Here is a 25,329-nt window from a genome sequence, read left to right on the forward strand (position 1 = left end):
CCTTTTATGATTTTTATTCCATTATTTAATTAGTTGCAGTTCTTATGGTGTATGCAGATTTTAGACTTAGTTAGAATTTTATTTCAATCAAAATGTGTTCAATTGTGTTTGTAAAAGTCTGTGGTAGCTTTTGTTGCAACATAAATAATTTAAACAGAAAAAATTCAAGATAGCGCCAACAAACTTGTATTATTTGGGCGACTTTAAGCTTGTAGTTTTAACTTATTGTTAACTTAAAAACTATTTATTATTATTATTGCCTCGTATAAAGTATGTTTTGTGTATATTTATGGTTTATTTCATTATATTTGCAAGTTTAAAAGATTTTAAGTTTGCCAAAATTGTGGTTACACCATTTCTTTTCTTAAAAGGGAACAAATAGATTAAAAAACAGCTTTAGAAGTACGATTTGGAAATGTTCTCCATAGTCAAAGAATGCACTGCTATATTTAACTAATTGAAGTGTATAAACATACATGCTGTGTGCTAGATGTTATGCCTTTACTGCCTGTGTTCTGTTTGTCTTGTTCAATGAAAACCTTTTGATTATTTAATCTAATCACAGTCTTGTTTTTCCGTCTGAGAACCCCTGGGGAGTGTCAGTAAGGACATGGGCGGGGCCTGGGACAGGGGTGTGGCCTATTGCAGGCTCCAGATAGGAGCCTGGACCTTAGGCAGTGCCTGAGGCTCCATGTGCCCTCAACAAGCTTTCTCTACTACCGCTGATGAACAGAACTGCTGTAGGTATTAGAAGCATCATTATTCATCAAACAGGGCATCAGAGTTCTATGTAGTTCTAACAGCAGTAAGAAAGCATTGTTGATGGTCACTGGTGTAGGAAAGGGGTCAGTGGTTCTTCTGTTTCTCGACAAACTGTATTTTGTGTCTATTTATTTAGAAGAGGGGACACAGTAATTTAGTGACGTTCTTCTTACATTTTCCTGGAATGGTAGAACAAATCAAAGGAGAAAATGATCAAAACAGATCTACTGGCATCAAAGTCGGTAGGAAGATCTCAAAATCTCATACTTCCAAACATGACCAAATGAACAATGACAAAATGTAACAAAGAAAAAAAATAAACCTTTCAGTTTAGTTTAGAATATTTATTACTGGGATTTCAGCTGAAGACGCTTGAAGACTTTTTCATGGAATTGTTTAATTATTTGTACTTTACATGCCAGAAAAAATAAAATAAAAGTTACAAATCTGAGTGACCCATGTTGTTTTTATAACATGACATTGAGCATTTGTGTCATTTCCTGAGGGTAACAACGCAACACTGTTGCTGTGCATAACACAACTGCCTACCATGGTCTACTGTCCTAAGCATCTGCAGTACTGGAAAAGCCAACAAAGAATACAGTTGACATTCTAATATTATTCTGTTTTAATACAGTACATTTCTCCTCACCAAGATGAAGCTGATTGCCAAAGTGGGAAACAGGAGAAAAATCTAGCACATTAAAATTTAACTTTATTCAAAACCAACGGTGGAAAAAAAAAGAAAAAACTGCTTTTGCACAATAATAAGATAAAGCAGCAACAAGAGACAAGAATGGAATGACAAGCACACACTTTGAACAGCCATCTTCCAGTTGGTGAAGTTTGAGTGCCAAGGCTGGCTGTTGCAGAGCAGGGTGAGATAAAGATTGTGGTCCCTAAAAAGAGAATAAAAAAAAAAAAAGAATTTACAAGAAATACAAAAACTTTTTACACTGCTTGAAACTTTTGGAGAACTCTTTCAGAGCCAGAAAATTACTTCTTCCTTGTTGTGAAATAAACTACCCTTTCCAGACTTAATGTCCAACCAAGTCAAAGCTAGTTCTGTGTACAATGCATGTAAAGTTTTCTCCAGCTTGTCTATGGTTCTGCTTACTTGTGCCACATATATTCATACAGAAACTAGCTAATTAGTGCCAGCTTGAGTTTAATTTTGTTTAGCATTTTTTAAGACGGCGAGTAAAACTACTAGATCAGAAGAGAGCTAATTTCATCTAGCTGGGCCAGTCCTCCTAGGTGGACTTTAAATGAATGCCAGTTTTCTTGTAAGATGATTCCATCAAGTGTATTTTTTAAACCTGAATACTTCTCCCCCACACAAACACAGGAATTTGTGCCAAAACTTGCAGTTTTAACAATGCTTCCTCGTGGACCTGGCTTCTATGTACCGGTTGGGGTGGAGCTCTAGAGCTCTGTGTGTCCGTGCAGGGCTTCCTCCAGGCTGGGTGGCTCCTGGCACACGGCAGGGGTGGTGAACTCCATGAGGTACTCACATCGACTGGGCTCTGACGTGGATGTCACCACAGTCTCTTTCCCACACGTCAGCTTTACCTGACACACACAGACACACAGACACACCTTGTGAATAGTGGTTCTACAGTAGGGCTCTGCACACCAGCGGCTGGTGATGGCCCAGGACCCTATTATACATGACTGGGCTTCATCCATTCTCAGCAAATGTGACATGGTGTTCTCCATCGGTCTGTTCGTGACAACATATGCATTGGACTCACAGTGGTGGAGCGGTTAGGGCCCTGCCAGCATCCTGTCCCATGGTCGTACTTCATCACTGCGTATATGTTGTCTTCAGGACCTGCCCACTGGCCCCACAACCTAGCACAGAAACACAGTGACCACAACCACGCCTCGTTTCTTAAAGAATGACCACAACCACACCTCGTTTCTTAAAGAATGACCACAACCACACCTCGTTTCTTAAAGAATGACCACAACCATACCTCGTTTCTTAAAGAATGACCACAACCATACCTCGTTTCTTAAAGAATGACCACAACCATACCTCGTTTCTTAAAGAATGACCACAACCATACCTCGTTTCTTAAAGAATGACCACAACCATACCTCGTTCCGTAAAGAATGACCACAACCATGCCTCGTTTCTTAAAGAATGACCACAACCATACCTGGTTTCGTAAAGAATGACCACATTCACAAGCACCGTCGCTAAAGGCCTCAGTAAAACGAAGGAAAGACGAGGACTTGCCCTTACCCAAGGTTGGTCTCTGATCCCCCGAACTTTGGTTTCTGGGAGACTCTATTGAATGGACACAGCCTGTATACGTACCTGGAGAAAACAAGCAAATTCTTAAGACTCCATCATCGGTATATTTAAGCACATTCTCAGCAATAAAGCAGGGATGTTTTTAGATGTCCCCATCACGAAGAGTTGACACCCAGCTAGACACAAGGGTGCCAAAGCATACAGGAGTGCTATTACGTTTCATCAGACTGACTGGTTTCTGGCTAAAGGGAGCAGATGGCTGTGATTCGGTGTAGTAACGTTTAGCACTACCATCCTGAACACAACCGCTGCCGACGGCGGTTGCAAGCTGCACCTCTCGGAGACGGATCGTTCTGAGTAGACATCTCCCTGCATGCATGTCTGAGCCGAGCCATACAAAGGGAGACTGGGTATCTACCAACTCACGATCAGATGGGGGGGGGGGGGGGGGGGGGGGGGGTTGTGATGTAGGCTATCCTTTTAGCCCCTGACTTTTGATCTGAAATCACAGCTTTCAGCTTGGGCCATGCAGTGTGAAAAATCTAAGAAAAATAAATCAAAGAAAGATTGCGGGCCTCTTAAAACTATTACCAGAACCTGAATATAAAGTATACGATTTTTATCAGGGGTTTCCAACTGTACTATCACAAACTCCCAGTAGCTCACAGTCAATTAATGAAAGGAAAGGTGACATGTATTAGTTAGCGGTCAGATGCTCTGACTGTTAAAAATATATACGCTAAAGTAGTTAGCAATTAGCTTATAACAACTGCAAAACCCATAATCGAATGGTATCTCCCACAGATTGACTGATCCGGTTCTTTTACGCCTTAGTGGCTCAACTACTAAGAACACCACAGTCAAGACTAGCATTTGAAGTAGGTAACTACAAAAGGTATGCAGCATTTCATTTGGGGAAGGGAACACACTGCTTTCTCAGTTTCAATTGGACAGAATAGGCTGTCCCCAGTTTTGCCTTCCAAACCAACGAATGGATTGCAAGGCGGGACATTTCAACGAAAAACATGTCAGACGAATGATAATTTGACTTGAATGCATCTTTAAACAAACCGCACTACCAATAAATAAGTTACAGAGACACTATGCTGGCAGATATTGTGTTTCTAGCACAAAGCTGAGCGAATCAGGTTGCCATGGCAATGTGCAAGGGGTGCTGTGAGTCTGGAAGCAGGTACACACGGAGAAGTAATTGCTGTGAGTCATGTAACTTGAAGGAAGAAAGGATATTAAGGACATTAATCTGACGGCACACTGTTTAATTTGAACTAAACTGCATATACGACTTCGTCTTCATATTGACTGTCAACAAATATAGATAAATGTGTGGACCCGTACCACCTACTGGCCTGATTTGGTGCCCTGAAATGCAGGTTATGAAGAGTGTGTTACTCACCATCTCCAGTGGTGAGTACATACCTAATACATATTGCGACATGATTTCAAGGACATTCAGATTTTAAGTTAAAATCTATTTCCTTTTCCCTGCAAAGAAAGACGTAAGACTTTCGCCAAACTGACGGGAGTTGACTTGATTTGTTCATTTCGGGGGAATATCCCTTAGAACATTTGAGTCAGAAAAACAATGCGTATTGGTGAAAACAAAAGCATACAGATTACTGGGTATTTACTAAGCTGAAGAAAACGTACTCGCTGGTGGACAATTCGTAGCACTGGCTGTAGAGGTATGCAAACTCTGCACTTGGACCAAAGTCAAAGCCAATCTCCTTCTCAAGGCTCCTGTAGATGAAAATAAATGTGGGAAATCACTGAATCGCAGACACAGAGACATGGGTTCTACAATCATTTCAGAACCGGCACAACGATATGCTTGTGGAGTGTTGGATTGCTGACATGTTGCTGTGATTTTTCTTCTGCAGTTATTGTTTTCATCATGGTTGCCTGACTGTGATTTTCAAACTCACTTTATCTGATCGTCCACTTCCCGTAGAGCTCGCTCCGCTTCATCAAAATCATCCCTGGCTTTCTGTGCAGCTGAGAATCACACAGGAACAGCAGTATAGCACAAAGAAAAAAAAATATTAATAAAAAAAATATGAATTGTTACAAAAGAGCTACGCCAACATTTCCACAGAACAGGAGTTCACAACTTCCACAATAACGGTCCTGATATATAATGCCTTGGATCGCATGAGCATCCAGTGACGTCTACTCAGGCCAACAACGTGCTGTGGTAAAGGTCTGATGAGAACAGAACAATGAATAGCCAGACACACCATCTACAAGGCCCTGGGTCTCTGCATCGTACGGTGGCATGGACATCTCATCGTCTTCCTTCTTCTCTGGTGTCCTCACGGTGGGAGGGGCCTGACAACCAAACACTTTTGTTACCGTGACAACTGCACACCCCAGCCAGGTAATGTACAACCCAGGTCACATACCCTCTAATGGGAAGACAGAGACTCAAAGGGAAACCTACCTTATCCTCTTCCTCCTCAGGGTCGTCATCTTCCTCATCCTCTTCCTCATCTTCGTCTTCTCCAGCATAATCCTCGGGGTAGTGGTCCGAGTCGTGGTCAGAGCCCAAGTCCCTGGCCTCCTCCTGGGGTGTCTCCACTGGGGCAGGGGGGTCTGACTGGCTCTGAGACAGTCATCCAGACATCATTAATAAACGTAATCAGTGTTACAAGGACAATCCGATCCAAATTTCATCTGAAGTACATAACAATCAAGCAGCCTAGACCGCCACAGCACACAGACCAATGCTGACCTCCAACAGGTATTTGCCTTTGATGCTGCTCCACACACTTTCAAATGCTGTTGTGTCCACTTTGTCTGCTCCTCCCAGCAATCCCTGTGTCAGTGGAGTAAGAAACCATACATTTAAAAAAAAATAAACCACAGGAATACCTTGAAACAAGGAGAGGAAGATAGCAGGGGAGGCCTCCTACCTGAGTCTCTGTCTCTGTCAGAGAACCGTCTGAATCTGGGTCAAGCTCTGGATGGGACTGCAGCTCAGCCACAGAAACACTAGGGATAACAAAACAATATTAGTCACTTGCTGAATCACACCAAAATATCTCAAAATATCTGAAACACTGACAGTGACACACTCGCACACCCACACTCGCACACACAAACCCACACTCGCGCACACACACACACACAAACCCACACTCGCACACACACACACAAACCCACACTCGCGCGCGCGCACACACACAAACCCACACTCGCGCGCGCACACACAAACCCACACTCGCGCGCGCACACACAAACCCACACTCGCGCGCGCACACACACACTCGCGCGCGCGCACACACACACTCGCGCGCGCACACACACACTCGCGCGCGCACACACACACTCGCGCGCGCACACACACACTCGCGCGCGCACACACACACTCGCGCGCGCACACACACACTCGCGCGCACACACACACACTCGCGCGCACACACACACACTCGCGCGCACACACACACACTCGCGCGCACACACACACACACACTCGCGCGCACACACACACACACTCGCGCGCACACACACACACACTCGCGCGCACACACACACACTCGCGCGCACACACACACACTCGCGCGCACACACACACACTCGCGCGCACACACACATACTCGCGCGCACACACACACACTCGCGCGCACACACACACTCGCGCACACAAACCCACACTCGCACACTCGCACACTCGCACACTCGCACACACAAACCCACACTCGCACACTCGCACACTCGCACAAACCCACACTCGCACACACACACACAAACCCACACTCGCACACACACAAACCCACACTCGCACACACACAAACCCACACTCGCACACACACAAACCCACACACGCACACACACAAACCCACACACGCACACACACAAACCCACAAACCCACATACACAAACCCACACACACACACACACACACACACACACACACACACACACACACACACACACACAAACACACACAAACACACACACACCCCCACACCCACAAACCCACAAACCCACACACACACACACACACACACACACAAACCCACACACACACACACACAAACCCACACACACACACAAACCCACACACACACACAAACCCACACACACACACACAAACCCACACACACACACACAAACCCACACACACAAACCCACACACACACACACAAACCCACACACACACACACACACACAAACCCACAAACCCACACAAACCCACACGCACACACACAAACCCACACGCACAAACCCACACGCACACGCACAAACCCACACACACACGCACAAACCCACACACACACACACACACACAAACCCACACACACACACACACACACAAACCCACACGCACACACACAAACCCACACACGCACACACACAAACCCACACGCACACACACAAACCCACACGCACACACACAAACCCACACGCACACACACAAACCCACACGCACACACACAAACCCACACGCACACACACAAACCCACACGCACACACACAAACCCACACGCACACAAACAAACCCACGCACACAAACAAACCCACGCACACAAACAAACCCACGCACACAAACAAACCCACGCACACAAACAAACCCACGCACACAAACAAACCCACGCACACAAACAAACCCACGCACACAAACAAACCCACGCACACAAACAAACCCACGCACACAAACACTCACTAGCCATCCGCATCATCATCCAGTTCCAAAAAAGCCTCAGCCATTCTAGCTTTGTCCTTCTCCATACGGATGAGTTCTTTTTGTTCTGAAATACAAAATCAATCACAGTAAACTTAGAAAGACAAATCTTCAACAGTGTGTATTGTTTGTCATTGATTTCCAAATGAACAGATTATATTCAAAGGTACTGGATCGAATCAGTCAGGAGAAATTATCGAACAATGGCCATCTCACAGCACTGGACCATATTTCAAACTAATTCATAACCATTTAAGTACACTAGAAAGTGATATCAACGCAATTAACTGAATTTACCCTCCCAAGCCTTCAGATGGCGCTCTTTAGCCTCTTTCTCTGGCTCCTCTGCTATCTCCTTCACAGTCCTTAGTGCCTCTACCTTCTCCTCCAGACCCTTTTTAGTACTCTGAAACTCTGTCAGTTTAACCTGCACAAACACAAGTGTTTAAATGGTTGACACAAAAAATGTAATATTTAATCATGTGTTTGGGGTGTGGTGAAATCAGGGAAGAGAGCCCTGTGCAGGTAAAACTGCTTAAAATATGTAATAAATGATAGCATTCTGACATTCTACGGGTGGACATACTGTAAAGAAAAGGATATACATAAGTGCATTTTTGAAAAAAAAATATACAAACATTTTAATTTGTTCAGCGCCTTTCCTATTTCCAACATTTACAGCACTTCGCAAAAAACAATTTCTGTGTTCCAGGAACGTCACTCAACTTCACATACATCATGTATGAGAAAATTCAAACGGATTCACAAACATCCACTCATCACTATCATTATAGGCCCAAGACAGTTCCTGGGCTTACTCAACCCCAAAACACCCAAATGTGTCTTCTAGGTACCCCTTTAAAACCCATTTATGGTTCGGTGTCCCACCTGTTTTTCCTCTTGTCCCTTTTTAGCTTCATGGATCAGCTGTTGTTTCAGCATAAAACCTTCCCTGGTAACCTCAGCCATCTTCTGGAGACTCTCTCTCTCCTTGCGCCCCAACTCCCTGGAAATCAAAGAGGAAACACAATGACTGTTAAGACACAAAACCCGAGGTACAGATTAGCCAGATCGGATCACAACACAGCCAGTGTTAGGGTTGTACGAAACCTCACTGCTGGTTCCCCTCCAAAGCTCAGCAGGCTCTGTGGTGGAGGGTAGCTGGATGGGACACCAGACATGGCTGGAAATTGAGTTGGAGGGCCAATAGGGGCCCCTGAGGCTAATCAAGAGTTAACAAACCTTGTAAACTAAAAGCAAGTCGAGTTTGTAAGAAGCTGTGCAATTCACCTGCAGGTGTTTTGACATGTGGCACCACTGTTGTACTCGTCTGTTGTGTCACAGCAGTCTAAAGAGGAGAAGACCATCAGCAGACAGCACACCCTTCAAACACACAGAAATGCTCAGAAAGAACGAGACTACTGATCCAAGGGAAGAAGCACCGATAACCTTCTTACCACAGATGCCATCGTTGATCCGTGAAGACGGGATGAATGCGGGTCTGAAGCCGGCATTGGTGCAGTGGAAGCTGCCATTGGGGCACGCAGCAGTACCTGAGATTTTTTTGTAAAAGCATTCACCACCCAGTCAAAACCTTAGTGATAACGTTGCAATGGTGAACTATAGTATTGTCGATAGTGCGCAGATTCTGGCTTGGCTGATATGAGAGTAAGTGATACTGTACCCGGTTCATCTGAGCCATCCTTGCAGTCACAGTAATCATCGTTGACTCGGTCAAAGGGAATGGTGCGGGAGCCATCCAGACAGGTGAAGGGCTTCTCCTCCTCATAGAACTGGCGCTCTGTTGGGATTGATGGGGACAGGTAGGGTTCTGGCTTAGAATAAAGCTCTTCTAAGAACATATGCATACCTACCAGAATATCAACAACTTTCAGTTGAACAGCCAAAACAGCATAGGCTGTAAAGGACTAAACCCTACCCCACTGGCTGAGAGGAATACTACACCTGTCAGAATTCAGTTCAGGAAAAGATTCCAACTCACTTGACAGCGGAACTCCACGTGGACGCTGGATCTCCACTGCTGCACCAGCACGCATTACCAAAGCCAAGCTCATCAACAATAGTAGTTTCACCAAAGACATGATGCAGAATAAACAGGGACCAGCTACACTTACAGGGAATTGCAGCACTCCTGCAAATACAATTCAAGGCCTTTGGCAATTAGGTCAATATAATCAAACATACATCACAGTCCTAGCGCCCTACTGTAGCTCTTTTTCAAAGCAGCCCGAATAAATTTGACAAATTAACTCTGACTGCCTTTGGGTGCAGTCTAAAACCCAACAACTTGTTCCTGAAACACCTCACAGACACGTTTGAACTTCTAATAAATGGAAGCGTGTGGAAACTTGATGAAAATTATAAATACAGACACTGCGTAATTTTTTTTATGGCAGGCATTAATCCCAGTCATGTAATTACAGCCAATGTATGGAAGCTAGCTAGCCCTTAGATGCACCAACATGCACAAACATCTTGACACAGCCAGCCCCATAAGAAACCTCTGATACAAGGCTTCACCCCAGGAAAAGAGGACGTAAGCATGCATTATACGATTTAGTCGAAAATTCACCTTGATAACGTTAGCTAGCTTAGGTGGCTAACTGATGACAAACCATCAGCTAGCTAACTCACTACGCTAGCTAGTCTGATTGAAACAATCCTTCGCTATCTAAGGACATTACTTATGTTGATGTTACGCTATAAATTGTCTCATGAACAAGATGTAGGCCTATAAGTCATGCAAGCAATATATCGTATTCACAATAAACATTTCAAATCACCGGTAAACAAAAGATACGTACAAGTATTTAGTAGAAATAGTGGCAATCATTCATTACTACCCCTCTTCCTTATACCTTTCAGGAAACAGTAACTGTGTGTTTTCTTCTGATTGGACTAGCTCTTGAATCTGACCTATGATTGGTGGAAAATGTGGGGGCGGCGAATGCTCGATAGATCTGCGTTCAAAACTACTCGGAAATCCTTGTGTTGTATAAAATGACCTTCGTTCCCTGATGGAAGGAACGAGGTGCCACAATGGTGAATACACATCTGTCCAGAATTGCGCCTGGTTAGGCCTTACGGGTGTGTTGCAGCCGGAGAGTAGCGCCCTCGTTCAAGTAAAGGAAATTCAGGAAAACCCTTATGCTAGTGTTTTTCTAGTGAAACATGTAAAGTGTTTTTCTTATCTTTCTAAGTGCACCTGGCTATCTGCTACATTCAGGAATGGTAATTGTCTACCTTAAATAATAGAGTGTAGAATTCACCTGTCATTAGGAAAATATTTGAAGGTCTGTTCCTTTTTAAAACCATGGTCCTGGTGATGTAGGGCTGTGCAGTTGCAATACTAAGCAGTGAGACTCTAGATGGTACAGTTGTTTGTTGGTGATGTGGGCTCCAAAGCTTTCTACACTCTAATCCTCAGTCCCATCAATTTGTGTTGGAACGTTACACTTGCCTTTTGTGTGATCCATAAAGACCACATGTGAGTTACCAATTCAATTATTCTCTTATTTAGTATAGACATTTATTCCTATGTATTTAATTTATTTCCCAGTATGCTATCATTGGAATGTTCATGCTTAACAGATGTTTCTGTAAGGTGTGAAAGCAGGGACAAAGGGTTTGCTTTTAATTGCCTACCTTGCTTGGTACTCGAGAGAACATCACTCTGTCATATAGGTCACTAATTGATAAGGGGTCCATTCTATAGGACTAGTAATGTAAGTTACCCAGTCCCCACACATTTTGTTCTGGGATATAAACCAGAACAGGTTTGGGGAAAGCTCTCTCTTGCAGTTCCCTCATCTCTGTATGCATCTTTGCTCTGGCAACATCTAAAATCTCCAGAGAAATATATGCCAGCATCTTTTTTGGTTTGCATGGTCTACAAATGTTTGAAGCAACAGTACACTGATTCTCTTCAAATAGATACCAAAGCTTGTTTGCATTGTACAGCAAAACCAAACTGTCTTATAAAGACTACTGAGTCTAACTGTTTTATTTTGTAGGTCCTGGCGTATATTTAGATGAAATACGTCAGTGACACTGAAAAAATATTATGTAATGGCAAATCTGGAGTCTAAAACAAACAAACAGTGTTATATATAAAAGGTTTGGCTTGCAGAAGTGTCCCTTCAAAGCAATGTAAAATAAAATTAACTTTTTAAGCAACAGGGACAAAGTACAAGCTGTCTGCATGTACACTTTGTCTTGTATGTTTTACAGCTTATCAGAACGGATTTCAGCATTTATGAAAACAAAATCACAGAATCCCTAGAAGCATGCCAATGGTATTGCCCTGAACGGAACAATCCTTATTAAATGTCAAGCAGTTCTCAAGCAAGCCAGTTTGCAAGATGCTCATGTGGCAGGCTTGTCAGTTTGTAAGTGCACACATTTGAATGGAGTTGATTCCAAGAGTACAATAAAAAGACAGTAAATGCACATCTTGAAACAAACCATGGAGTTTCTTTCAGACTGGCCAAGAGGGCCAGTTTAAAAACACCTGCAACTGATGTACTTCCCAAAACCAGTCCCTCTTGTGCTACTGCTTGCACTGCATGCATCGCTGTTGATTATTTACAGTTTTTTTGTTAGATATACAGTACTGTGTTGATTATTTACAGTTTTTTTGTTAGATATACAGTACTGTGCATTCTTAAGCACCTGAAAGTCGAACTAAAGTTGTTTATTTGGAAAGTTAGTATTCATTTGTAAAAATAAAATAAAATAATAAATAAATAATAATAATAATGTTTAAAATATTATGTTATTAAAAAAAAAAATATATATATATATATTACTGTATATTAATGTATTTACACATATTATATACATTATTTTAATTAAAACACTTACTACCCAAATAAATAGCTTTAGTTCAACTTTCAGGTGCATTATCTTCTGCACAGTACTGTATTTTCTGGCATTTCAGGGCAGAAGGGGAAGAGTATTTTTTAAATAGCAGTTGGCCAGATTCAAACCCCTGCTGTAGTTGTACATGTGCTGCGTAGTCAGCAGCCACAACCAGACAATTTCTGCACTTTGACCTTAAGCTCTGCTCCTCTTTTCCCCTTTCTGTGACACCATATTCAACCACTCACGGTGGCCTTTGTAGAAAACAAAATAAAAGCCATCAGGTTATTTCTCTTTGCTTAATTATAAAAATCGTCCTTTATTTGTATTTTTTAACACACTTTACAGTACCGAACAGTGAAATAAAAGAAAAATATACTGATATATGTATTATATAGCTGTTTGCTTATTAAATGCATTTTATTCACAAAATGACACCTCGGTTTTCTCAGAGAAAAACCTTTCATAAAAATAATATAATAAAAAATAACTTGGACACATTTGACACATTACAGCAATATAATTTACAAATATTACAATCATTTCATGGTGTTTTTTTTCTGTTTATATAATTTTCCTAACTTGTGAAACAAGTAACACATGAATTAAAGCCTGCATTTTTTTTTTTCAGATGAGTCTAATATGACTAAAGTGATCAAGAAGGGGTGGTGAAAATCATTATGAAATTACTAAGAAAAGTGCCTTTCAAAACCCTTGTTTTTTACCACTTGCACATTGTGGTCACATGCTAGTCTGCTAACTCTGTCACATGCAAAGCCAGTCATTTTCGACTTGCTAGGTGTGAGTTTCATATTCTGATTTGCATGTTGACGCGCCATTAAGACCGACTTCCTGCATTTACATACTGGTGGGAACTGGGCAACTTGCTAATTTGTTGAATGCAGCTCATGATTGACTACAAAGAAACAAGTTGTTCTGTAAATGGAGGGCACTTGCTCAGAGTGCCCTCCATGGTCATGTGCTGCTGACAAAACTCAGAGGGTGAGTTCCACAGAGTAGCTAGGGGGTTAAATAAAAGCAGCAACTTTGGGACACACTTGTGACTTGAATGTTGCAATTAATGATAGACTTTTTATTAATAAAACAAGCATCAAATTCTAATTTACAAATCCCTCCTATCATTTCAGAAGAAATAAACATCAACAATTGAACATGTAATTTAGGAGTCTCGAAATCAGCTAAGAACATGCTAAGTCTTGAAATCAGATGTAAACAAATGAAAATCATATCATAAGGCACACCAATCCATTATTTGGCGTGAATCTGCAAAAACATGAGACCATTGGTGGATCTAATTAGCCCCTACACCTTTTATCGTCTTTGCTCCCTCAATTTTGGGACACTTGTGCAAATGTAGGAGTAGGGGTTGATTTGGGATTTTGCAGTGAATTTTCTCCTAGTTCTGACTAGCTCATGAACACGACAGCACTGGATCAGCACACATCTGTCACTTATAACCACTCCTACATGGCATATTGATTATGAATAGTTTATGACCTGGGCGACATGGAATGACCTAACATGGAATTGCACAATAGAAGTAGAAAAACAAAGCCTTGAAACCAGGTACAATGGCAGCCATGAGTGTCGGCGAACTACCAAATCGTCCAACAAACACATACCTACACACTACTTCAACCACATTGTCTATCCTACAACCTCCCTACAATAAAGTGCTGTCACAAAATATTTTTATTATTCTGATGATTAATCTAATCCTGATTCATCCAATCCATCTAATGAATCTAATCCGCTGAATACAATTTGAAATCACACGGGGGGTAACAAAGAACAAAGGAGAGATTATGAAAGAGAAGGAAAAGAATGGTGTGGTCTGTAGTGCTTTAGTCACTGAGTTATTTTATAATACTAAACATGGTAAATTGATCAATGATAATGACCTGAATAACTGTATAATTTACAATCCAACATTAAAAGATATGCAAAACAAGCTTTCACAACGCTAGTAGTTCTATTTTTAATGTCATTACCGTTCCATTTCTAAACCATCCACCTGAATGATACAAAAATAAAAACTGTACACTAACTGTTCAAAGAAAACGCTTGTGGTATTTCCCATGGCCTTTTCTTAAATTATTATTTAAAAATAATGGCAGCAATTGATAAATTGATTAATCTCTTAATAAGAAATGATTGCTACAGTGTTGTGTTAAAATAGCAATTACTTGTTTTTATAGCTCGTGACAAAACAGAAAGCCACAAAAACAAACCCACATATCCTCAAGGTAAGACAGGGAGAAAGCATCATGTGAAATCTCCTATTCCAAGCACTGAGACAGTAACATTGGATTTCCATTTCACTCATTAAAGGCCTGCGCTTGACAGAACGGATACCAAGGCTGTTCCGTCAGACTGCTCTTCAGACAAGCTTTGTTACCGACCAGCAGAAACAAGCTATGCTCAGTTGTCCTAACCCTATGAACATTTCCTAGTCAAAGAGATCAATCTCATGACCCCGACCTCAGCCAGGATGGTGAAGCTATTGAGTGAGTAATGACACACAGCATTATGATGAGAAGTGTTCCATTTCTCCCTATCTGTTTCTGTCTCTCTGTTTTCTGTCTCACTTGCATTTAACATAATTTCAGTCATTTCCTCAACCAGCCCAAAAAGACCTTATTTTCAACCAGAAAAATTATTGTGAGAAAATATACTTACTCTATACATCTGGTCAGCAACATCTACAGTATATGTTTATCGCTTGATTGACCTGCATTCCCTAAAGTGGAGCAAAATGTCACCATTTACTGTGCCCTCGTAAATAACAGAACACATTCTCAATATTGGCCATGCCATGGTTCCCTTTCATATGCAGATGCTGGGTACATTGTGTATAGAAACACAGACACTCACATAGAAGCATACAGACATGGTATAAATATACTAGGGTATTTAGAATACATCATATAAATCTACATAGCAACAGGTATGTATCCTGCATTTGACATTAAGGCAAAAAAGCTTTAAACATAACAGGAATGGTTGTGCATGACTGCCTGAAAATATTCCTTTATGGCCAAGCTCATTGTTTTCCATTCCATCCAAACCTGAAATCACCCAGACACAATTCTCTCTATCTTTCTTGTCAAAGCACCTTTTCCCTTATCAGTTTCTAATTTCTTGCTTTGGCGACACGGGCAATTCTATGGTAAAAAAGTGACATGAGGCTCCATTTTTCACATTTAAAGTTTTTCAAACTGAAGACAATGATTGGAAAATTAAACAAACTAACAACTTTATGCACAATGACTAATTTTAACAATATCGACTGAACACTTTACAAAAACACATTTACACAAAGAAAATATTGTATTTTTTACAGAATGACAGTTATTGCTGTTATGCTGTCATTTGGATACCCCATTTTGTATCAGTACTGTTGTATAAATACATATTTTTGTAAAATATCCATTCGAATGTTCAACTGTTAAAAATAGCATATGTGCAAAGACTTGAATGGGTAGGTTGAAACAGTTTTTTGTTTGACAATTTTAAGTGAAAAATCTGAGTGTCAGTGTTACTCCATTATAATGGAATGTCCCATAACTGAAGTAGTAGGTGAGAAAGACAGGTGAATTAACACACAGTGTGTGGCTGAAAGATAGAATGGGTTATATATGCTGCTGATGACATGAACCAAATCCATCAAACATATTTAGCAAAAACCATAATAAATAGAAAATAGGCAGAACATATGCTGTAAAGCATTACATGGCTTATCCTTAGAAATAAAAAAAAAAATTAAAATTATGTTCATATGTTAAAAGTGTCAGAAGGAAAGTGTCCACAAGCAGCTGTAGTGATAGTGTAGTGATAGTGTAGTGATAGTGTAGTGATAGTGACTGCTTCTTATCTAAGAGTTCTGAAATGTCTCATCACCTTGAAGAGAAACAAAGGAAGACTTACAGCTGAAAACATGTCACAACAGAAATGGACTGAGTGTTTGACTCACTCTCGTTCATAAACACAGACACACGCACGCGCGCACAAACACACCCACACTAACAGTAAATCATAAACAGTTACGATAGATCTTTGAACAAGAGACAATCAAAAATGAAGACAAAAGCAGACACTCCTGTCCCACGATGCATTGCTTCATGTCACCTCCATGTTTCAGGAGCTGGTGTATCAGGAAGGCACACAGCCATCTTGCATCGGTAGCATTCCTTCATAAAGGGAAAAAGGCGGACGGGCCCCTTAGGTCCCCTCATCACAGCATCGCTCTTCCTTTCTTTATGAAATATCAAACTTTCTCCTTTTCTTGCTCCACTTCTCCTCTATAGATAGATGTCTGTAGTTTTCTTTCCGACAAAAATGGAAAATAAGTCACCCAGAAGTGTTGCTTTTCTGAAGAGAACATAGTTCTTGTTGAATCCTAACAAACATGAACTATTAATACTGACTGACGCTAGGTAATACTCCATATAGAGATGGCTTTTTCCAAAGAGATTTGTCACCAATCAGAGTCCCCTAAACAAACACAAACATACACACACATTTGTTTGAGTAGTCTTGAGTTGCTTTGTTAATCAAAGTGTGGTGTTTTGCCTGTGCATGAATGCATTTACTTGAGTTTGGGTGAGTGTGTGTGTGTATGTGTGTGTGTGTGTGTATGTATGTGTGTGTGTATGTATGTGTGTTTCAGTTTGAGTGCTACACTGCCTTCCATGGCCCATTAATTATTAAGCGTTCTCTATGTTCCTCTGTCCTGGCAGCAGTTCCTAGTAGCATCAGTCCAAACACCTCCAGCTCCCTCTTCAAATCTACAGTTGCTGTGTGAATAGCTTTTCATTAAGCAATATTATTTTTGTTCCCTTTTTGAAAAATAGATTTAAATGTCTATTGTTGATGTAGTCTTATTTGTTTTGGGTTTGGGCATTGGAGAATACGGATGGACAAGGGAATGGGCAGGGTCTGTGCATGTCGGGTGTGGCCTGAGAGAGAAGAGTGGAGCTCATGTGTCATCAGCTGGCGAGGACGAGTCTTCCTCCTCCTCATCCTCTTCCTCCACGGGGCTTGTGTCAGAGTGACTCTCTACCCTGGACTGAGCTTGCAAAAGAACCATCCTTTTCTGGTTCTCCAGCTCCACCTCCATCACCAAATCCCCTTCCTTTATGATGTGTCCTCCCCTTTCCTGCATCATCCCCACCTCTTTTTCCTCCTTCTTGTCTTCCTCCCCTTGACTGTTGCCCTGCACAATGTGATTGGATGTGGTTTTCTCCTCCTCCTCCTCATCTTCTTCTTCGTCGTCATCCTCGTTTCCTCCCTCTGTGTTATCATCCAATGTGAGCTTGAACTGGAACTTGTCAATGCGGGAGTTGAGCCCTTTGTCTGGGCCAAGGGGCAGAGGGGGTGGAGAAATGGGACTCTGAGGAATGGTGCTCTGGTACCAGTCCCGGTTGTCCTCCAGAGTGTCCAGGATGTCCTGGGCATCAGGGTGCACCAGGTCCCCCCATGTCTCCCAAAGCGGGTGCACAATGTAGTCAATGAAGCCCACCTAAAGCACACACCACCCAGAGGACAATCACAATGATCACAATGATCTAACTCCACACTAATAACAAGTTGAATACAAAGCCAAAGGATGTGCGTGTGCGACATTCGTCAAGTTAACATTGAAGTTATTGGGAAAACATTGAAGTATTAAAGCTAATGTATTTGTTTGATCCAATGTGAGTGACATTAAAATGTGCGGCCGTCTTTCCACACCTGACTCTTCTCCACGGAAGCGGTGTGTTTGTCACACATGGGGCTGATCTCCATGCCTCGCTCCCTCTCCTTGTCCCCCTGTCTGAAGAACTCCTCCATGATGCGTTCAGTCCACTCTCGGTACACGGCCAGAGGCTTGGTGGGGTTACTCAGGTCTGCGCAGTGCACCATGTTCCTCAGCACCTGCTCGTATGCACATACGGTCAAGAGAAACAGCTTGGGGTGAGTGTTGGGAGGTTTCCTCCATCTCCGGTTACAGTGTGGGGGTACGTTCGTGCTGCGGAGAATGAGGCGGAGGCTCACCTGAATACGGTCGGTGTAATGGTCAAGCAGGAGCACTCCTGAGCTGGTCACCTTCTTGGTCTCCACCATGGTCTTCAGATCAGCCAGCAAACCCATGTGCTTGGACATATCCGTCGCCAACACCTTGACAGGGCAAAGGGAAGATGTCAACGTTAAACAAACATTAGGAAGGTCAGGAGAACGTGGTTAAGCCCTGCCTCTTAGTGAGTGTTAGGGTTAGGGACAGGGGTCTGACCATGTCGATGACAAGTTTCCGCAGGCTCTGTCTCTGCCTCTTGCTGAGGTTCTGGAAGATGTCACAGTTTTCCTCGTGCAGCAGCTTGAAGCCCACGGCCAGGTGGTGGTTCTCCAGGACTGACTCATCGTTGTACATCAGAGCCAGCTCCGAGTCTGACAAGGACAGGGGGAGCACAGAACATGGCTCAGAATACCTGTGGACAAACTTCACTAGAGCTCTTCACATTATTATTCCAAGCTAATCATACCGTGCTGCCTCTAATCATTTTGTTCTGCCTCTAATCATACTGTGCTGCCTCTGACATTTTCTCTGCACAGGATTAGCTGTACTGCACTAAACAGTAGATCTAATACAGTAATTGGACTTTTAGTGAGCTGTACTTGGACTGTACAGGAGGTGGACTAAATAACAAAATCACTATTACAAATTCAGCTGTAGGGATCACATTAGGTTGATTGCTAATTAGTATGTAGGTATAAAAAAAAAAAAAAACAGGTCTGACAATTAGCACTTTGATATTAGAGTTTTCAAAGCAACATGAGGCACAGAAAACTTCCAAGGAGGTCAAATAATCGGTGACCAAATTGCAGGCGCTGTGACAACTGCGACCTCTGCTGGTTCACCTCCCCCTGCAGCGGGCGGGCCCCAGCGGTCGACGTCACCTGCTTTCTGACGCCACCGTCTTCATCATACATTTCACCTGTGTCTCGTTTGTGCACCTGTTCCTCATCATCGCTGTTTCCCCCGGTATATATGTTCCCTCTGCTCCCCCTGTCTTTGTGTGTAATTGTCTCTACTAAATGGAAGAGCTGTTCAACGCTTTGTTATACCTGTACTGATTTCTCTCGCTGAGAAACATTAAACCTTCATTCCATCACGCCTTCTCCGGTTCCTCCTTGCTCCTCTCAACCCCCGAAGCCGTGACAGAATTACACACCAAATATACAACAGCAAGGATATGGAGCCCACGGGAGCCACAGGCGAGGTCGGTGTTGCGGAGGCGGTCCAGGTACATTCAACGATGCTGGCCAGCCTAGGCGCTGCAATGGACAATGTCTTAAAAGCGGTGCAGCGCCTAGAGCTGAGCCAGCAGACCCCCGCAGCACCGGCCGTTTCTCCGCCTGCCCCTGCCGTGCCGCCGAGCATGGGGGCACTGCATCTCCCCTTACCCAGGGATTTCGACGGGGCGGCGGACCGCTGCCAGGGATTCCTTCTACAGCTGGACATCGCGCTCCAGGCGATGCACCCTGCGCCGACCGAGGCACAGAAGATCACCTCGCTCGTCTCCTGCCTGTCCGGAAAAGCCCTGGAGTGGGCCACCGCCGTCTGGAACACCGAGCAGCCCACCCAGGGCAGCTACGCCGAGTTCACCCGCCGCTTCCGAGCCGTGTTCGACCATCCACACGAAGGAAGAGAGGCGGGTGAACGGCTGTTCCACCTACGGCAGGGGACGAGGTCGGCGCAGGAGTTCGCACTGGAGTTCCGGACCCTGGCAGCGGGATCAGGGTGGAACGAACGGGCTCAAATCGACCATTACCGTTGCAGCCTTCGCGAGGACGTCCGGAGGGAGCTGGCTTGTCGAGACGTGTCCCTCTCCTTCGATCAGCTGGTTGACATGTCCATCCGTCTCGACAACCTGCTGGCTGCCCGAGGACGTCCCGGAAGAGGCCCGTCCGTTCCACCCTGCCAACCTGACACCGCCGTCCCCATGGAATTGGGGACGGCTGCACTGCCGGGCAGACGTCGGGGAGGGCAGGTGCGGAGTGCCTCCAAGGGGCGACGAGGCCGTACTACTGCACCACACCGCACCTCCCTCCCTGAGTCGAGAGGCGACAGGCATGGCACTTCCGCGTCACCCCAGGTAGCACATGCACATTCGCCACTAACCTCTTCCCTCTCTATGTGCACTGTTCCTGTTAGGTTCCCCGGCTTTCCGCTGATTTCCCGGTGTAAGGCGCTGGTAGACTCAGGCGCAGCTGGGAATTTCATGGATAGGTCTTTTGCCCTGCGGTCACGCATACCCCTCCAGGTCCTCGCCACCCCCCTGCCCGTGAGAGCTTTAGACAGCCGGCCACTAGGGTCAGGTCTGGTCACGAGTTGCACTGTTCCCCTCCTCCTGATTACCGACAGCCGACACAGCGAAACCATTTCATTTCACATCATCGACTCACCCACGTTCCCAGTCGTTTTAGGTTTCCCCTGGTTGTCCCTACACGACCCCTTCATCTCCTGGTCTAGTCGACGTCTGTCGGGGTGGTCGCGGAAGTGCCAGGGTAGGTGTTTGGGTGTTTCCGTTGGCTCGACCTCGGTGGAAAGTCCAGACAGTGCGCCCGCCGTGCCCATTCCCCCCGAATACAGGGACTTGGCTACGGTTTTCTCCAAAGCCAAGGCTGCTGTGTTGCCACCACACCGGCTGGGGGATTGTGCGATAGACCTCGTTGATGGAGCCGCACTCCCGAAGGGTCACGTGTATCCACTGTCCCGCACCGAAACGGAGACTATGAACGCCTACGTTACGGAAGCGTTGGAACAGGGCTACATCAGGCCCTCCAAGTCACAGGTCTCCTCGAGTTTCTTTTTTGTGAAAAAGAAGGACGGTGGTTTGCGCCCGTGCATCGATTACCGGGCGCTGAACAAGATCACCATTCCGTTCCGCTACCCTCTCCCTTTGATCTCTGCGGAGGTGGAGAGGATGCACGGGGCCCGCTTTTTCACTAAATTAGACCTCAGGAGTGCCTATAACCTGGTGCGTATCCGGGAAGGAGACGAGTGGAAAACCGCTTTTAGTACCACGTCTGGCCATTACGAGTATTTAGTGATGCCGTACGGGTTGATGAATGCTCCTTCAGTCTTCCAGTCATTCGTCAACGACGTATTCCGGGACTTGTTGTGCGAAGGAGTGGTAGTGTATATTGATGACATCTTGATATTCACTGCCACCCGCGCCAAACATGTCTCGTTAGTGCGCAGAGTGCTGGCTCGACTGCTGGAGCATGACCTGTACGTGAAAGCCGAGAAGTGTCTGTTTTTCCAGTCGTCTGTGTCCTTCCTGGGATATCGCTTTTCCAGCACAGGTGTGGCTATGGAGGAGCCTCACATTGACGCCGTGCGTAATTGGCCGACCCCAACCACGGTTAAGGACGTGCAACGTTTCTTAGGCTTCTCTAATTACTATAGGAGGTTTATCCGGGGCTTTAGCCAGGTCGCGGCTCCGATCACCTCCCTTCTGAAGGGGGGGGCGACCCGGTTGCGGTGGACCGTGGACGCGGAGCGGGCGTTTGTGGAACTGAAACACCGTTTCACCACCGCTCCGGTCCTGGCCCATCCCGACCCGTCGCTCCAGTTCATCGTGGAGGTGGACGCGTCCGATTGTGGGCTCGGTGCCATCCTCTCCCAACGGACGGGGTGTCGTAACACGCTCCGTCCCTGTGCCTTCTTCTCCCAGAAGCTCAGTGCGGCGGAGCGGAACTACGACATTGGTGATCGTGAGCTGCTGGCCGTGGTTCGAGCTCTGTCGGCGTGGAGGCACTGGTTAGAGGGGGCTAAACACCCTTTCCTCGTCTGGACTGACCACCGGAACCTGGAGTACATGCGGGCAGCGAGGAGGCTGACCCCTCGCCAGGCAAGGTGGGCTATGTTCTTCACCCGGTTTGTGTTTACTCTCACCTACAGGCCGGGGAGTAAGAACGTCGGGGCTGACGCGCTGTCCCGCCAGCATGACACGGGGGAGAGGCCAGTGGATGATGCTCCCGTGCTCCCGGAGTCATGCATCGTGGCACCGGTGGTATGGGAACTGGACGCGGACATCGCCGGAGCGCAGCGCGACGAGCCCTCTCCGCCCACATGCCCTGAGGGCCGTACGTATGTGCCGGCGTCTGTCCGCGACCGCCTCATCTACTGGGCGCATGCATCTCCCTCCTCCGGTCATCCTGGCATCGGGCCAACAGTGCGCGCCCTGGCCGGTAAGTACTGGTGGCCCACTTTAGCCAAGGACGTGAGGGTATACGTCTCTTCCTGCTCGGTGTGTGCCCAGAGTAAGGCACCCCGGCACCTACCTGTGGGCAAGTTGCACCCCTTGCCCATTCCACAACGGCCATGGTCCCACATTTCTGTTGATTTCTTGACGGATCTCCCCCCTTCCCAGGGCCATACCACCATCCTGGTCGTTGTGGATCGGTTCTCGAAGTCCTGCCGCCTCTTGCCTCTGCCCGGCCTTCCTACTGCCCTACAGACCGCGGAGGCCCTGTTCACACACGTCTTCCGGCACTATGGGGTGCCCGAGGACATCGTGTCTGACCGGGGTCCCCAATTCACGTCTAGGGTGTGGAAGGCATTTATGCAGCACCTGGGGATCTCGGTCAGCCTGACCTCGGGCTACCATCCCCAGTCCAACGGGCAGGTGGAACGGGTCAATCAAGAAGTGGGTAGGTTCCTCCGGTCCTACTGCCAGGACCGGCCGGGGGAGTGGGCAGAGTTTCTGCCGTGGGCAGAATACGCACTGAATTCTCTGCACCACTCCTCCACGGGCGTGACGCCGTTCCAGTGCGTCCTGGGCTACCAGCCGGTCCTGGCGCCGTGGACGCCGAGCCAGACCGGTACCCCTGCGGTGGACGACTGGTTCCGGCGGGCAGCGGGCACATGGGAGGCAGTACAATCCCGCCTCCGGCTCGCTGTCCGCCGTCAAAAGACCTATGCAGACCGCCACCGCGGGGAGGCCCCGGTGTATCGGCCGGGCGACCGGGTCTGGCTCTCGTCCAGGGACCTGCCCCTCCGCCTGCCCTGCCGGAAGCTGGCCCCGCGGTTTGTGGGGCCTTTTAAAGTCCTGAGGAGAGTCAACGAGGTAACATATCGGTTACGCCTTCCCCCCGACTACCGTATTAACCCCTCGTTTCATGTGTCTCTCCTCAGGCCGGTGGTGGATGGTCCCCTCCAGGGGTGTGAGGTGCGGGAGGTGCCCCCTCCCCCTCTGGACATCGAGGGGGCCCCGGCGTACTCTGTCCGCTCCATCATCGACTCGAGGCGCCGGGCGGGGGGCCTCCAGTACCTCGTGGAGTGGGAGGGGTACGGCCCGGAGGAGCGGAGCTGGGTTCCGGTGAAGGACGTCCTGGCTCCCGTCCTTGTCCGCGACTTCCATCAGCGTCGGCCGGACCGCCCTGCTCCGCGCCCCCCGGGTCGGCCCCGAGGCCGGTGTCGTCGCGCGGCTGGGGCCGCGCGTCAGGGGGGGGGGTACTGTGACAACTGCGACCTCTGCTGGTTCACCTCCCCCTGCAGCGGGCGGGCCCCAGCGGTCGACGTCACCTGCTTTCTGACGCCACCGTCTTCATCATACATTTCACCTGTGTCTCGTTTGTGCACCTGTTCCTCATCATCGCTGTTTCCCCCGGTATATATGTTCCCTCTGCTCCCCCTGTCTTTGTGTGTAATTGTCTCTACTAAATGGAAGAGCTGTTCAACGCTTTGTTATACCTGTACTGATTTCTCTCGCTGAGAAACATTAAACCTTCATTCCATCACGCCTTCTCCGGTTCCTCCTTGCTCCTCTCAACCCCCGAAGCCGTGACAGGCGCAAGGGTCGCAAAAACTGCAGAACTATGTGTCAAGGGGAACAGTCTCAAAAATCAAGAGAGCATATGCTGAACATGGTCAAATTGTATCGGAAAAAAAGGAAAACTGGTTGCAAGTGAACGCTGACCATGTATAACTTGGTGTAAGGAGCACAAAACCTGGAGCCCTGAGCAGTAGAAAAGAGTAATACGATCTGATGTGTCATCTTTCATCCTCTTTCTAACATCCGGAATGGTTTATGGCCAGAAAAAGACAAAAAATGTATTGTGCCCACAATGTCTGCAGCCAACTTTTAAACATGGTGGGGGATCCATAATGCTATGGAGAGCCATCTCGTGGATGGAATTAGGTCCGATGATTGCTCTGCTCGATCATGTACACTGCTCAGAAAAGTAAGGGAACACGTAATCATCACAGTATAACACCAAGTCAATTAATCATCAGGGATAACAATATGTCCAGTCTGAAAGCATAAGCAATCTTGAATCAATGTCACCTGTTTTGTAAATGTAAATGAAAGTGACAACAGGTCCACTCGAGGCAACAGTAAGACAACCTGCAAAAAGGGAGTGGTTTTCCAGGCGGTGGCCTCAGAAAATTGCCCTCTCCTTATCTTTCCTGACTGACTAGTTTTGCGTTTGGCTTGTGTCCTTGTCACTACTGGTAGCATGAATGGGTACCTGCAGCCAATTCAGGTTGCACATGTAGTCCAGCTCCTCCGGGATGCCTTCACAAGAAGGTTTGCTGTGACTCCCAGTACAGTCTCAAGAGCATGGAGGAGATACCAGGAGACGGGTCGTCACACGAGGAGAGCTGGACAGGGCCTTAGAAGAGCATCAACCCAGCAGCAGGACGGGTATC

At 45.9% G+C, this 25,329-nt stretch overlaps 2 protein-coding genes across 6 annotated transcripts in view; both read right to left on the minus strand.

Annotated features, from left to right (window-relative positions):
• Positions 1-1,091: 1,091 nt before the first annotated feature.
• On the minus strand, positions 1,092-10,652 carry prkcsh (protein kinase C substrate 80K-H). Its single transcript, XM_013136066.3, has 18 exons — positions 10,553-10,652; positions 9,730-9,879; positions 9,412-9,528; positions 9,185-9,280; positions 9,018-9,075; positions 8,616-8,733; positions 8,025-8,154; positions 7,710-7,794; positions 5,956-6,034; positions 5,775-5,858; positions 5,484-5,645; positions 5,281-5,371; positions 4,969-5,038; positions 4,694-4,783; positions 3,014-3,088; positions 2,517-2,616; positions 2,172-2,334; positions 1,092-1,661 (listed from the first exon to the last, which is right to left on the minus strand). The coding sequence occupies exons 2-17, from the start codon at positions 9,827-9,829 to the stop codon at positions 2,188-2,190; spliced, it is 1,602 nt and encodes a 533-aa protein (XP_012991520.2). The 5' UTR covers positions 9,830-9,879; positions 10,553-10,652; the 3' UTR covers positions 1,092-1,661; positions 2,172-2,187.
• A 2,452-nt stretch (positions 10,653-13,104) lies between these two features.
• The window catches only part of pde4a (phosphodiesterase 4A, cAMP-specific), an 86,077-nt gene continuing 73,852 nt past the window's right edge, over positions 13,105-25,329 (minus strand). For all 5 annotated transcript variants that reach the window (XM_020051199.2, XM_010900063.3, XM_010900064.3 and 2 more), the window contains 4 exons: positions 18,901-19,055; positions 18,666-18,788; positions 18,363-18,545; positions 13,105-18,150 (listed from right to left, as the gene is read on the minus strand). In XM_020051199.2, coding sequence (XP_019906758.1) covers positions 17,608-18,150; positions 18,363-18,545; positions 18,666-18,788; positions 18,901-19,055 — 1,004 coding nt within the window. In that variant the 3' untranslated portion in view covers positions 13,105-17,607. The remainder of the gene's footprint in view (positions 18,151-18,362; positions 18,546-18,665; positions 18,789-18,900; positions 19,056-25,329) is intronic.

The sequence above is a fragment of the Esox lucius genome, chromosome 11 (assembly GCF_011004845.1).
Source record: "Esox lucius isolate fEsoLuc1 chromosome 11, fEsoLuc1.pri, whole genome shotgun sequence".
NCBI lineage: Eukaryota > Metazoa > Chordata > Actinopteri > Esociformes > Esocidae > Esox > Esox lucius.